Source organism: Centroberyx affinis, unplaced genomic scaffold (genome assembly GCF_046629955.1).
Source record: "Centroberyx affinis isolate AG114_WGS23_722 - 3 ecotype Tasmania unplaced genomic scaffold, CSIRO-AGI_Caff_v1 ptg000151l_1, whole genome shotgun sequence".
Taxonomy (NCBI): domain Eukaryota; kingdom Metazoa; phylum Chordata; class Actinopteri; order Beryciformes; family Berycidae; genus Centroberyx; species Centroberyx affinis.
In genome coordinates this window covers 156,195-172,133 of record NW_027278848.1, presented here as the reverse complement: position 1 = coordinate 172,133, position 15,939 = coordinate 156,195, and the positions used below count along the sequence as shown (strand labels likewise).

The 15,939-nt window shown below is 40.2% G+C and overlaps 1 protein-coding gene across 2 annotated transcripts in view; it reads right to left on the bottom strand.

The window, feature by feature from the left end:
• Window positions 1-923: 923 nt before the first annotated feature.
• LOC139655086 (RNA-binding motif, single-stranded-interacting protein 2-like) overlaps window positions 924-15,939 on the bottom strand; it is a 29,772-nt gene continuing 14,756 nt past the window's right edge. The window contains exons 3-14 of one of the 2 annotated variants that reach the window (XM_071532376.1): window positions 13,395-13,453; window positions 13,138-13,229; window positions 9,260-9,417; window positions 9,021-9,100; window positions 8,781-8,890; window positions 8,510-8,553; window positions 8,205-8,298; window positions 7,840-7,890; window positions 7,389-7,499; window positions 7,109-7,189; window positions 6,666-6,753; window positions 924-5,220 (exon numbers count right to left, since the gene is read on the bottom strand). In XM_071532376.1, the coding sequence (XP_071388477.1) occupies window positions 6,673-6,753; window positions 7,109-7,189; window positions 7,389-7,499; window positions 7,840-7,890; window positions 8,205-8,298; window positions 8,510-8,553; window positions 8,781-8,890; window positions 9,021-9,100; window positions 9,260-9,417; window positions 13,138-13,229; window positions 13,395-13,453 (961 nt within the window). In that variant the 3' untranslated portion in view covers window positions 924-5,220; window positions 6,666-6,672. The remainder of the gene's footprint in view (window positions 5,221-6,665; window positions 6,754-7,108; window positions 7,190-7,388; window positions 7,500-7,839; window positions 7,891-8,204; window positions 8,299-8,509; window positions 8,554-8,780; window positions 8,891-9,020; window positions 9,101-9,259; window positions 9,418-13,137; window positions 13,230-13,394; window positions 13,454-15,939) is intronic. The other variant, XM_071532385.1, reaches the window with a different exon arrangement.

The following is a 15,939-nucleotide window of genomic DNA, read 5'->3' as shown; positions in this document are numbered from 1 at the left end:
CAATCATGAATAGAGACGGTCTGTGGAGCAGCACATCTTTGGTTATCAGAAATCAGTTGCAAGTTCTATTGTGACTTTAATGTGGCCTTTGGGATGTGATTTCATCAGTGTCTGAATTAGAATAAAATTGTTTCATTTTAAAAAGCAGATGTTCAGGACCTGAGCATTAGAAATGTTTAGGGGCAGGCCTATATACATATATAATGAAATGAAAAGAATCTTGGATAAAATAGTAGTCAGTTTTCTATGTGTTTTAAGTACATGTGATGCTCTCAACATGAAAATAAACTTGATTCATGAATAATAATGTGCGTTGTGTGTGAATGGGGGTGTACGGCTTTGAGTGCAGAGAGTGGGACGAAAATATGAAACAGAACTTCTCAAAAAATCCAAGGTGAATCCCAGAGCAAATTCCCTCAGGAAGAGACGCTTGGAAGAATTACTTTAAAATACTAATTTATGGTGACATTTGTGGGAAGTATCATAGCTATTCAGTCATGACTTTACAGCTCTCTCCATATATCCTCATAGTTCAACTTTAAAACACTTTTGTACAAATTAGTCCCTTTTGGCCATGCTATTGATATTGATTGAACAATGAAATGACTCTAGATACCAGTCATATTTTTTAAAAGGGCATCCACTCTCAGTTATGAGGACACCTGCCTGCACTCAGGCCTGCAGGTGGGTCAGCCAGCTGGACATGTCCCTCTAGGCCACAGCCATGGCCTTCACACTGACTTTAATACTGCTTGGCCCTCTTAGCTTAGACAGCCTTTAGTAAATGCCTTCTCAATATGAGAGAGGCACTGGAGTACATAAAGCAAATGGAGCAAGGGGCAATTACCCCCCTCTGCCCCTCATCCAGCTCATCAGTCTCATAGTTAAGAGTCAGATAATTAAAAACACAGGTCACCCAATAATTAAAACAAGGCTTTTATTAAAAAAGAAAATTGACATATTCAAATTCAAAGAGAAAACCAAGAAAGAAGGAAAATCTTATCTCAATCAATAAAAAACACAAGTTACAATTTAGCAACTCTGGCACAGGAAGACAAAAGTAGCCAAGTGGCTTTGCAAAATAACCAAATATCAAAACCTCTTTCCTCTAACAAAACTGTACAAAATGAGTTCTTGTATAAATAAGAAAACTGTTTACAAGCAGTAAGTGAGATGAGCCCATCGTATATCCAAAATGTCTAATGATTCACGCAAACTTGGTTCATACAAAGTTTCCTCTCAAGCAACCACATGAAATATTTTTAATAATTCCTGTTCAAAATGTTACCATTAGAATGTATTTTCAATTTTGCTTTATTTAGTAATGTAATATATAACTATTTAAACTGCCAATTAAACAAATAGTAAACTATTTATATCAGTGTCACTAAGGTATTGACAGTTAAACACATGAGGGGGCAGGGATACTCTGTATCAACCAAATTATAAGGAGACTTTTTGAAGATTCAGAGGGGCCGGCATCTAACAAACTGTTTGGAAATCCTATTTTAGCAGCAAAACATTTTGAAGCTATGAAATAAGCCATCAAATCTACATGAGCTGGTCACCAAGGATGGACAACAAGAGCATTTTTTTAATTGGTGTGGACTAAAAATAAGTGCAAAGAGATTTTCTTTTTCAAATATTGTGTATATAGTACACACCATGGATCATAGAATTACAACATTGTATGTAACCTAACTTTCTATAGTTTTCATGATGCAAATTTATTTTAGAACATCATGATTTCCTGTAATATATCATTATTTCTACTGTCAAGTTTGCAAAAACTAAAATAAATAAACACTGCAGTGTAACAAGTGGTCATTTCATAGTTCCAAAATCCTTTTTGTATTAAAAGTGATGGCTAATACATGGAATATCATTTTTATGAACAAATAAACAATATCCATGACATTTTCCTTCATGAAGTTGGTGCACCGAATCTGAAAACTTGCTAGCCGTTGTGTAATCTGGACAGATTATTAATCGTGAAGTATCAACAAAACACACAAGTGGAAACAAACAAAATGGTAAAAGTGTATTCTATCCTCAAGCAGAACAGAAGGGAAAAATAGACTGTATTTACAAAAAGGGTGAAAACTCTCATGTTTGACACCACCATAAAAACCAGGCAACATCCTCTGCATTCCTCTTAGTGCTAATGTAAATTTACAGATATACAACCATATTGGGTATCTGTTGGAGTCAATTAAAGTTCATGAGTGTGTTTACATGCACTCCAATATCCCATTATTATGCAGGATACTGAGTTACCGTATGTAAACATCGTATCCCAGTACAGATGCACAGTTCTTATCCTGATTATGACAAACCCAAACAGGATGCTTGGGGTATAAAAAAGAAAATTATCTGGGATACTTTCTGCCTGTATTTATCTTCTGTGTATTATTGGTATTCAGGCTTCGCTTAAGCTCATTTTCCATGGTAATAATCTGAATATTTTATTTATTATGTATACAGGGATATTCACCACTAGGGTATGAGGATACAATTAAACAGATTATCCCAAATAAGACCTTAACAAACCTTAACATTCATTATAATGCAGAATACTAAGTGCATGTAAACACACTCACTGATACATTCTACTTGTTTCAGAACCTAAAAGAGACATTTTATCCAGCTACACACAGTCAATGTGTGTCTATGGATGAGAGCAGTATTTATCTTTGACAGACAGCTTGGCTAACAGATGGATGGCTACATCGTCTTTGGTTGCACAGATGAACAATAGAAACAGAGCGAGTGTGAGATGTGAAGACAAAACAGAGGAGGAAACAGAATCATTAGACGGCGCCCGATATAAGCCTCCACAAAGAACTTATCAAACTGTGTTTTCACTGGATTAAAACTCGTTGAAGAGTGGGAGGAAAAACTCTTCGAAATCTTATGGCTGCCTCGACCGACGCAATGACCGCTTGACGCCATTCAGACAAGCCTGCTGCCATTTCTGAGTGTCAGCTGAGTGTCAACCCTCTGAGACATCAGGCCGTTCATCCACAGGAAAATGTTAAGGCTTAGCTAAAAATAGTTTTTGCAGAATTTTGGATCATTAACAAATTCATTCAGACTTGCTGTCTCACTAAAGGCTGTAAGAATCATCTTTAATGGCACTTCCATGGTCTAGTGAGCAGTCCTTTGTAAAACCATTACTTTTATTATCTACATATCTACAGGTTTGATGTCTATATAGATTAAGGATCAACATATTTGGACGTATGTGGTGGCATGACTTCCACTGAATATGCTGACTGAAAGAGTTTGAAACAGACCAGGGCTTGCATGTAGAAAGCCTCTTTGAGCAACAATGCCGATACAGAATCAGTATGATGCTTTCGGATCAGGAATAGTGACTCACTTGAAGAGACCGAAGTCACTGCTCTCAGTTCTCTTAGAGTCCCAGCTCTGAAAGGTTTTCTACACACAGGCCCTGACACAATATCAGGACAGACGACACAACGTTCTGGAACGGAAAATTTATGTGAGGACAAAACAAGGAAAAACATCTCTATCTCTATGGACCATGTGCAAAAGCACAAGAAAACAGCATAGCCTAATCTTTAAAAATCCCACAAATCCCTAAACACAGAAAAGCTAACATCTACTCTCTAGGAAAGCTATCCTCCTACAGCTAAAATCTAATCTACTTTAAAAATAAATTCATCAAAAATAAGGCAAAACAGCTCAATGGTTTTCAAGTGAAAGACAAAAAAAAAACAGAACACAATTTTCTTTCTACAAACAAAAAACTAAAAATCACTGACAGTTGGAGAATCAAACTCAGGCGACAACAGCAGCATTGAAAAAAAGACTTACAGCTCCCTTTCCCCTAAAACAATTTCTTCTCAGGGACTTTCTTAGTCCATTTGATTTCCCTCATTGCTTTGCTAATCTATTTCTTAATTTAGTAACTGTATTTTTCTTTTGTACACACATCGTTTAGTAATCTAACCGCTCAGATCTAAAGCATGTTCACTTATCACCTCATGCTTAGTACAAAGGATGAATTTATTTATACCTGAAGATCTACCACAACAAAACCGCTTAAAACCACTTCTCATGGACACTGATGTGACATGGACAGTTGTTCTGTAATAACAAATCAGCACAACTATTACACTGACAATGCTCGGTTTCATTAGGAAACCTGAGCTTTCAAACCTTGGATATAAATGTGGATTATTTTTTGGATGGTTTACTATAGGACACATGAAGATGAAAATGATCTAACCATCATTACTGTAATGGCATGAGATCATGATCTTCAAAAGAAATATTACTATAAAATTTTCAGTTCCCAAATACTAGCTCTGATATGTGGGCCTATGATCTAAATGTCCATTTCACAACCTTTTAAAACTATATTACTACAACATTAAATAACTAAATGGTATGTTTCAATTATCTCAAAACTCTAAAAAATACAACTATGATGAAAATATAAATAGAAATAATTATGATTGTCTTTTGTTCATAAGTTCTGCACATTTAGGAAAAAATGGTTTAAAGTTTCAAAAATGAATTGATTTTTGACTAAACTATTAACAGTCAATGTTATTATCATCTGTGCATGAATAGAAATCTCTGCAGCAGTTACAGGAAGAAGTAGCTTTAAACGGTTTGTCTCCCATGGTTTAAATGACACCGAACATCAGACCAACAAAAGTGTTTTGAGTTTTTAAATCTGTACAAATTGTTACCCTACTGCTGCAAATAGAATGTCAAAAAACAGACATCAGGAAATAAAAATAAAAGTTTGCATATCTTACAAAAAATAAAAGACACATTGTGTTATAACTTTTCCTTGAATCACTCTGAAACTTCCAGAATGCTTTTTAAAAATAAGAATTTGTTATATTACGTGCACAAAAATAATGCTCTGTGTCTTTTCCTCCTTTCTTAATTTTTTCTTTGTTTTTTTTTTCTTATTATTTTCTTTTTTCAGTTATCAAAATAGATCAAAGCTTCTCTGAAGAAGGCTCCCACCTTTGGTTGATCAACTCTTGAAGAAGAGAGCAGAAAAGTCCGATGAAGTAAGTGTCCTGTTTTTTTTGTTATTTTTCTATTACACACGTGTTCCTTTTGTCATCCATGTTCAAGTTGGGGTGTGTGGTGATGGTACGGAGCACAGTTGTCTTCCAGCAGAACCTGGTTGGTTCAATTCATCATGTGCCCACAGCCCCGCCCTGCTGGGAGCTGCAAAACACACACCTCCAGTATTGGCACACTGTCACCTGGTCAAAACACACTGCTAATCTTTTCCCTAACTATATCAGTGGGGGTATTCTGCTGGGGGCTTACAGCAAAATTAACAGGCTATATGTATATATGAAGACCTTGTTATGAAAAAGCTCAATAAGCCCCAGACTAAATCATTTATAAAGTGTGAATACCATTTAAAGACATGCAGGTCAGGTGAATTGAAGACTCTAATTTACACATAGGCGTGAGTGTATTTGTGTGTAGTATGGTATATGATGTATATGATGTAGTACATAATGTAGTATATGATGTGTAGTATGTATATGATGTAGTAAACAATGTATATGAAGGATAGTATAGGATGTATATTATGTGTATATTCAGTACAGTATGCAGTATGTATGATGTAGTATGGTATATGATGGTATGTAAAGCCCTTTGAGACTTGACTGTGATAAAGAGCTATATAAATAAACAAGACTAGACTAGATTTAAAATGCACTTTTGAGCATCTTTGCATGTATAATTTCTTGTTTGAAAGAGAATCCCTCACTAGCTACTGATGGTATTCGTCCATGGAATCTGCTGCTGACTGTTTTACACTAAAGTAGCCGTGGAGGGCTTGACTCATAAGCTCACTCAAGTAAACATGTCGTTTCCCGACAATGATGCAGGCATCCCTTGGGCCAATCAACAAAAAGATGCATCATCCCTCTGAGTTTTTGAAATGTTGACCTTTAATCATAGTGTCTCAATCAGGCCAATCAGTGTATGTTTTTTTAAGCAACAGAACGCAGTGCCAAAATGCATCATCCCTCCAAGTTTCGTCAGTAGTGCCCGAGATATCACATTTTAGTTAAAAAAACATTGACCTTTAATTATAACGGCCCCATTAGGCCAATCAGTGTCATTTGTAAGGTTAGATGGATTTGTGTTATAAGTCTCACGTCAATCAGACTTAGGACGAGGAGTCTGGGCCTTTCAAAGATAGAAATTTTGACCTTTAGTTACAACACGCCCATTAGGCCAATCAGTGTAATGTTTCAATGCTGGAACACAGTGCAAAGATGCACCATCGCCCCAAGTTAGGTCAAAATCCCCCCGATTTTATTGCATGGGGACAATGTTTTTGAAAGCACTAATAAGCCTGCAGCTAAATCAGGAAACACAAGAAGCAAGAATTGTTAAACCTCTTCCACTACCAGATAATCTTTGGCAAACATTAATTCAGACTCATCCCTGATCTTGCAAATTGGTGTAGTTTGAGGGGTAGCTACATAAAACCTGCTTTGTCCATAGCATGACCTACAAAACATGCTTCTATATCAGTGATATTCACTGTGTGCTATGCTGTGGCAGAAATGACAGTGTATCAAAAATCAAGAAAACATGCTATATCTGTGTAACATGCAGGATAGGACAAACTTTCACTATCCTACCTTAGCTTCACTTGGTGTGTTGGTACGAGTAGTTTGTGTGTTCTGCAGGAGTCTCCATGGCAACCTGTTGCTGCTGACCTCCATTCTCCTGAAAAACATGACTGATTACGCAAAGGACACTCTCTTTGATAATTCATGACAAGGTGTCAGTTTTTTAATTAAATATGCAGCGAAAAAGACGCCCCCCCCCCCCCCCCCCCCTCAAATCAAAAACATTACATGCCTGTGTGTGAATGATATGATATGCTCCAACCTTGGTAGAGCATTCATTTACAGTGGTCAGCTGGAGGAATCTGTTAACTAAAAATAATGCCGATGCAAATTGCACATTCATCTAGGCCACACTACAAGAGTTATTTTCCCTTAACTTTAAAGGAACTAATTACTGGTCGTCACTGGAATAAGACAGTTGTAAGGTGTTGTAGCCTTGGCTAGCTTCGTACCTCTACTGGGACACTGGAGGGAGGCACTGGGGTGTACTGGGGGATGTAGGTCCCCTGCATAGTTGTGTTGGCCGGCATATACTGTAGAAAAGGCAGAGCAGAAAACGCAAACTGTGCATTATATTTGACATGGATATTGATCTTGACAATATCGGGACACATTTCTATCCTAGCAGGGTGGACCTATGCAACCTATGTGTGTAACATTTCATAATCCTGTTGGGGGTGACTTATGTATGGTGTGTGTGTGTGTGTGTGTGTGTGAGTGTTTGGTACTGACTGTGCCCGTGCTGCCCAGTGACAGGTGGCTGAGCTGCTGGGTGAGAGGTCCCATCATGGATGTGGGCTGGATGGACATGGCATGATCCATTGTTGGGGTCAGGACTGTGCCCTGTGGGTGCATAAAAACACACACACACACACACACACACACACACACACACACACACACACACACACACCACACACACACAAATTACAGAATCTGAATCAGAATCACTTTAATCACAAATTCAAATGTAAACAAATGTACTTGAATACGCCAAATTTAAGCCAAATGCAAGCCAAATGCACATGAATGTGTCTTAGTCACACTGGTATAGAGACATATTTTCTTAAAGAGACACTGTAGACAGTGAACTATACATATCACTCACAAAAGGGGAATGAAATTAACAGAGGGTGATACACAGGAAAAAATTTGAAGTATCAGAAGAGGAGAAGGTACTCACAGCTGGCTGCATGAGGTACGACTGATGGTGCATCCAGGACGGGCTGTGTACCTGGAGACCGGGGGAACACACCATGAAATTCACTTTTTTATTTGATTTGATCTCTTTTATTTGATCTACTGCCTTCATAATCCCCTCAGAGTGCTTATTATGTAAGTTTGCAGACGGAGATGAGAGAAGGAAGCAGAACCTGGGGAAATACCTTCGGCACGGCTCGGGCCGTTCTGACTGTCTGCTAACTTACATAATGAGGGCTCTGCACTAAGCAACATTAAATCCTTGAAATTCAAGCAGATTAAAAAAAAACGTCTGGTTTAATAATGAAATCATACTGAGGCATTTCAATATTTGAATGATTTCCCCACCTGGTAGGATGAGACGGGAGAATGCATGTAGGGTGAGAGGGAAGTCTGGGCGATCATTCGATTTGGAGCCAGACTGTAGGGTGAGGAGTAGAAACTGCAGAACATACAGAACAAAAAGTCAAGACAATATGGTGATGGTCAGAGCATGTCATCAGCAATCTCCTGTTGTGTCCAAGTGCATAATAGCATTTCTCTGTCCCTTCAATGCCCACCAGAGGGCAGCGCTTCACCACTGTTTGAGTACTATGCTCATATTGCAGGAGGGCTGGGACTCTGTTTTCTGTCAGTCGATGCATACCACTCACCCATTCTGTAAGGCTGTGGGGTCATACGCAAGCGTCATTCCTCCCTGGGAAAACAATACACAGGATTCAGAACCAGTGAGGTAATGCAATCACCGGTGGAGTCTGTACTAAAGCAGCTGGCTAGCCTAGACTGAGACTGAACAAACTCAAAATCGTGAAGTTTTCTTCTTTTAGTACATTCTCACTTTAGTTTTCCCGCAAACTCAAGAAATGTAAGCTAGGAAAACAGCAAATACAGTTTAAGATTCATGAGTTTAGTCACCCATCTTACCGTCTCTCCGTCTCTGGCCCAAGGCCTGCCATTCTGGAGGTACTTTCCCTGGTTCTGCCTCTTCTTCTGACCTCCGTCTGCAAACTTACATAATAAGGGCTCTGTGGGCACTATGAAAGCAACAGATCAAATAAGAGAGTGAATTCCATGGTCACAGAGGATAAGAAAAACCTTGAGCTCTGGCACCAACAAAAACAATATCAGATTCCCATAATACAAAAAAAAATCTCTTCTACGCACCAGGCACTCCGGGTGGAGTCTTGATGAATTTGCCATTGAAATGCTGAATAATGGCCTCACACTTTTCTGTGGACTCCATTCTGAAATGCAGTCAAAGTCAAATTTACTCCCACATGTGGAATGCTGTTTACATTTCAAGGTTTGAATCTGCCAGAACTGTACTCAAACTAGTTTTTAAGTATGGCACACACTGTATTCATCATGGCGTGCTATATTGTGTCAACATGCTATAGTCTGACCTGGCAAATCCCACGCCGCGGCTGGTCCCATTGGCATCACGGAGGATGCGTGTGGAGATGACCTGGCCAAAGGACTTGAGCATGCTCTCCAGCTCTTGCTCGTCCATGGACACTGGCAGGTTGGAGATATAGAGGTTGGTGGGGTCCTGCTCCTGTTGCTGTGCAGGGAGTGGACATGAAAGTCAGTTCACACACTGACCATATTCAAGCATGGATGAAGAGCTGTGGGACTCACTGTTTTGGAAGATTGTCACTAAATATAATTTCTCAACCATTTTGTACATTTTGCCAGCGTCAAGACTTTACTTGAGGCTGTCTGTTTTTTTTAAATGCACACAAATATGCATTTGTCCAAAAATATTAAGTTAAATATTCTGTAGAAATGTAGATCAATTAAGGGAAATAGAGTTGCAAGCACATAAAAGAGGACTGTGAGACTATTCTGATCACTGACTTGAAAGTGAAACCTTGTGTGACTGTGCAGAAACAGACAGGAAGCCAGGCATGAAGTTAAGAGTTCACACAGCAACAGGAGCCTGGCAACCAGGAGAATAGAGGCTGGGCCAAAAGAGGGGAAGGGAAAACAGAGAGGGAGGGATGAGGAGACAGCAGAGGGAGGAATGGAGGTTGGGAGAATTGAGAAGGCAAAATACGTGTGTATTTTGTGCAGAAGGAGGGGAATGACAGGATAGGAAGTAGTGGGAGTCTTGGGTAATGAAGGAGGAGGATCACAGAAAAGAATTTAAAAAAAGGCTCTAACAAAGCTCTTCTTTCATCAGAATTTCTGTTCTATCTCTGTAATTTTCCATTTCGTCCCCTCTTCCTTAATCTCACTAATATTAGATAACTATGCAAACCCCACGCAAAGTTTTTCTACATGCATGGTGGAAACTGTCCAGCAAAAGTGAAACAAATCAACCAGTAATTCCTTTGAACCAGAGTCAGCCTGATGCCGGCATCGAACAGCAGAGGACACAAGCAGTCGGATGCCTACTGAAACTTCAGTTTGCACAGAGTTCAGTCAGACTTGACATGTGTGGCATAGACCTCATGTGACATTGCTGATCTGACAATGTGGAATTCATGAATGTATTTATGGTATTCGAGTGTGTCAACACCTATCCTGAATGAGGATTTACTGTCTACATGATTGGCCTCCCCTCTTAAAGGATAAGGCCGGTGTTTTTTAATGCATTGCTTACCGTCAACAAATCCTATGAAAATAACAAAATCAACAATGCGTTTGCTCTACTCCCGTTACTTTCTGACTTCCCACGTACCGTTTTTAGCCGTCAACCCGGAAGTAATTGGCTCCAATTGTAAGCTAAAAACCTTGAAATACAGCTCACAAAGACATAGTTTAAATTTTAAAAATCGCTAACTGTTACCACAGAAAGTCAGACTGTTATAGTTATTACCAAATCAAATTCAAACGGGAACAAATTCTTCATTATGCCCGGGACTATTTTCAGTGCTACGGAACTACTTTCCTGAGATCATAAAGTGTTTACAGCCGCCTTATTAAGTTGTCTGAGGAAAAAGTCGGCTGGCCCGGTGCATCGTGATGATGAAATATGCTGCCCAGAGCAACGGCATGGCTCTTTGACGTGTTTTTAATCGTTTCTTTAATACAGTGGAGTTCTATGGCTGCTGGGACATGGCTTCAGAAAAAGACATGGCTTCGAGATTTGCTGGCAAAACAAAATCATTGCTGATTTTGTTATTTTCATAGGATTTGTTGATGGTAAGCAGAGCATTAAAAAACACCAGCCTTATCCTTTAACAAAGAGCCACCTGGCTAAGAGATAACCTATTTTCTGGGACTATAATCATTCTGGGTGAGGCAACACTTCCCCATTATGTAACGCAGTGGCACACTGAGAGAGGTCATAGGCCAGATAATGGAGCTCAAGGCGCTATGATAAAAGAACAAACAAAAAAAAAACCTCCCTCCCTTTTCATTCTCGCTTTTATTTACCTCAGCTAATACAAATCATCCTACTCCACATTCAATCCAACATTCAACCTGTGTGGATATGCAAATAGCTGCTGGACCCAACCCAAGCACACATGAATGGAAGCTCTGCTCACCCCTCCCTACTTTCCCCTCTATCAGTGACACACACAACCCAGGAGTCACACTCAATATATCTGAGGCGACGCAGTGGTGTTTGTACCAGGCCCCAGATGAGCCAGTCTGTCGAGGTGTGTCTCTGTGTGTGTTTGACGTATTTGCCTGCTTGTGTGTCAAGCAGTGCATGTGAGCCTGACGTCTGAGTTTGAACAGGGAGGTGCTGGGAAGTAAGGAGGGCTCTATTTTTAACCCTGCCATTGTTCCCCTGCCCCTCCACACACAGCTCCTCTGGGCCTGTTGTGGTGCAGCGTGGAGGCTGTTGTGGCCCATTTGGGACCTGAGCTTACACTGAGGACAGTCTGCAGCAGGTGTGGCCCGTTCTCTTGGAGAACAACACTCTAAACCAGCCACAGTGAAGTTGCAAATGTGATTATTTTATCATTCAAGAAGAACACTGGTGAAACTGTGCTGTCATATTTGATATCAAACACTGACTGATGTTCAATTGCATGTTGGTTCTGACCCGAAGTAACCCAGTGACTCAGAACCAACTGTGTATATTTAGGTTTTTATAGTGGCTATCAACACCTCTGACTGAGCACATGCTGTCTGGGTGAGTCAAGTTTTGGTGTTCAGTTGCACTTGTAGGGTGTCGGGATACACAGAGTTGGGTGGCACTGTACGCAGGAGGTGCAGTGAACTTAGACCCAGTGTTTAGTTGCACTGGACTGGTGAAGGTCAGCTGGCACAGTGGATCTGTTACAGTTTTCTAGGGTTGGGCTGAGGGAGACCCTGGTGTTACATTGCAGTGGGTCTGTTTGGGTGCAGAACAGAGGGAGGGGGCAGGGACACTGGGGTGGAGTGTATTAAGTGCTGGTGTCAGCCCCAGGCCTAGGCCCAGACGATGGACAATGCCAGCCCATTGTGCCTGTCCCATTGACGGTGGGTGTAGTGGCACCCTCCCCTGGGTTCCCTCAATGGGGAGCCTGAGAGCCACAGAGGGATCAGCTTAATGGGCCGACAAGAGTGGCTTTGACTGCAGACACTCGGACAAAGAGCTCACTACAAGCGCCACAACAGGAGCAGGTTAGCAACATACACAAGCACAGAGAACAGCGCGGGAGGGAAAAGGAGAGTTAAGGAGGTGAAGAGGACGATGAGGAAATAGAAGAAAAAAATGGGTAAATGGAGTAAAGGGAAGGCGGTAAAGGATAAATGGGGCAGAGGGAATTGTTAAAAACAAAATGAGAAGTCAGTTTTTCTGAAAGGAATATTCAGACTAGAGTTTATCCTTCACAACTGCCCGTCATTAGAACAGACTCTAGTGAAGACATCCTCTATCACAACTAATAGGAAGTTTCGGTCTCCAACTTATTTAGCCGGCCTCTATGCCAGCAAGCCGACAGCCAAACGACAGTAAACACACCTCCCCATAAACCAGAGTTTGTCTTGCACTCTTGCCAATAGGACACTTACTGCCAATCAGGCAACAGAATATAACAGTTTACCTTTAACATGATAGAGAATGTGAGTGTGTGTGTCTGTGTATGAGTGGGAATGAGCAGTAGTAGGAGATGGCTCTTTGGAAATTTCAGGGAAAGTCAAGACATGTTATAGTCATAGGTGAACTGGACTGTTAAATTTACAATCCTGATAACGGACAATCAGATGAAGAGACGAGATGAAACTTTAATGATCCCTGTTGGGAGATTGGGTAATAAAAGAAGAGGTAATAACAAATAAGGCTTAATAAGGCCAGTGTGCTGCATTGTAAATAGTGTTGAGAAGGAGTTGGTTAACTCACTTTGGCCATCTGAGCCTGGACCCCACTGGACTTCAGCGCTGTAACTGCCTTCTGTGCTGCTGCTGGACTGTCAAAGTCCACAAAGCCATAGCCTACAATACAATTGGGTGAAGAGACAAGTATTAAAATTATTGTCCATAAATTTTCATCAGAAATCATGTCAACTTTCTATTAAAAAAAGGATCAAAACATGCTCACAGCAAAGATAGATGAGTGTGAAATGATACAAATGCAACCGAGCAACCCACGCAACTCACCTTTGCACTTGTTGGTGGTTTTATCCAAGATGGCCTTGGTAGACACAATCTTGCCATACCTTCAAGGATAAACAAGAATAAAAACAAAAAAAAAGACATGCTCAGTGATAGACGAGGTGACTACAGGGCACAGAGAGGAATCTGCTCCTACCACATACATACCACTCCTACCAACACTTCCTCAGGCTGCGTGGCTGCAGGTGTAAACATGAACATGCACTCCTTCTCACAATCAATTGGGTCTTTTCAATGTGATCTGTAGTGTCACAGAAAACTTTGTCTGCCTCCACCCTCCTGTCATTGTCTGCTAGTGTAGATTGTTGTACAGTAACGCTGTTCGCCGGCGTTGTTTTCAACAGACAGGAGACAGCGCCCCAGGGCCAAAAACAATTTGTTCCAGGCTTGTCTTTACCACACACACACACACACACAAACACACACACAAACACTTCTCTTCTAAATACAGCTCTTCTCTTGGGTATTTTTGTCTCAACATCTCAGTTCACTTTAGGAAATGAAGCTGTAAAGCGTTGTCACTGGCAATGTCTGACTAGCAAATAGGAGAAATAATGACTTTCCAGGCACTTCGCACATACGCTCAATCTATTTCATCATATACAAAAGAAATTCATACGGTTTATGAAATGGAAACTAGTGTCCTCCTGACCTGTTATTTCAGTCTCATCAATGGAGAAACAGGACAAAGGCCAATCAATAGCATTACACACAGTCAATTAATGAATTGATGCAATATAGTAAAACATTTGTGGTATGAAAATCCCCTCAAATCCAATAAATGAAAGTCTGGGAAAAGTGTTATATAAGATGTGGAGCGTAATGGAATGCAGTGTTATAGACAGTGCATCAGCACTACAGTATAATAGACCTGCCCTTGTCTGCTGAATGTAGTCAGTGAGGGAGGCTGGTGTTCCTCTGTTTGGGCGACATGGCGTCTGGGCGGAGTGTACACTGTAACCTGATCCTTCACCCCTCCGGTTCTCTTCCCTTCCCACCCCGGCCCTCTCCTCTCTTTTTCCACCCTAACATCACAGCTCATTGTGCACCACTGGGTCCTACAGTCCTTCCTTGTTCCAATGGAGATTTGCCCAGATAGCCCAGATTTGACTAGATGGCCATGGCAGAGACCTGTTCCACTGACACCAAGGCCTACTGGATTCACCATAAAAAGTTAAGCACATAAAAAGTAGCATATTTACTCTTAGATTCAAATACGCTCAGTACAGTTTCTGTGTATAAATCAGAAACAGCAGCAGATTGATGCGCATGTGAACGAGCTTAATATCACCACACCAGCTCCCACAATGAGCAATAAATGGAAGGAGACAGTAATCATATTTGACAGTTTTACATTGATTTCTCGTGATTCAACTCATTCGGTGTTGCCAGGAAAATACTATAATAATGATGGTGAGAGTAATAGTGAGAGTAATGGTGAGAGTAATAAATGAAACTTTACACATTATCCATCCATCATCCGTTGCCAGAAAATCAGCTGACCTCTAAAAACACTTTGTTTGTTGGTGCAAATGGGCTTAATTCATTACGGTAAAGTAGCTTAGTTGTAACTTCTTACAGTTCTTGAGAATGAGGCATTTTCAACGTTGACATAAACTGCGGTAAACATTCTTACATCAAGTTGTTTTTGTACTGTATATCCCTAACTTGGCATGGAAAAATGTGTATGCATCTTTTTTTGTGCATACACACCCATGGTTTATACATGAGGCCCCAGGTTTATTAAATATTCAATAGCGTGACATGTGACATTGCTGTTTCCCACAACAATTTAGAGTGTAGCTCAGCTGTTTGTTGGATTGGCACATTGGATGTTGATGAAACAGATTACCAGGGGGAGATAAGCAGCCACTCACTGCCAAGTAAACAGGTCAGAGGCAGAGCCGCTGCCATGGGCCGATCTGCTTCAATTCAATGAATTTGATCATTTTTAAAACAACACATGTAGTAAATCATTAGAGATAACTTTACAAAGTTATGGACTTGTTTTCCAATATGGTCACTGATGTTAAACAATGCAATGGAAAGAAGACACCAGCCTTCAATAATCAATACAACATTATTAAACCATCAGGATTCAATTCAATATTATTCTGATTTAGTGTAATTTTAGCTGTGGATTTAGAATTCCGTTAAATTCCGTCCTTCTTTTGAATGTTTATTTTTAAGCACATTTTTAAACCAATTCTGTTTTCTTTATTCACTGCAAACTACAATTGAGTTAAGGGGGTTTAAAGTGTGCCTACTGCTTGTGAGAGCTGAGGGGTCGGATGATGCAATGATGATCATATGATATGCTGTGTATTTTTTTTTTAGCTCTCTATAGGCTAAAAAAACACTAATATCATTTAATATTCAAAATCAATGGCCTTTAGACACTTAATATGTTTTCATGCTTTTGTCGATTAAAATGACAAATGACAAATAACTGTATGAGTTCCATCTCTGGTCTAATCCACTTCAATGGGTTTTCCTGGTCTTAAGATGATCCCTCCGGACGGAGTACTAC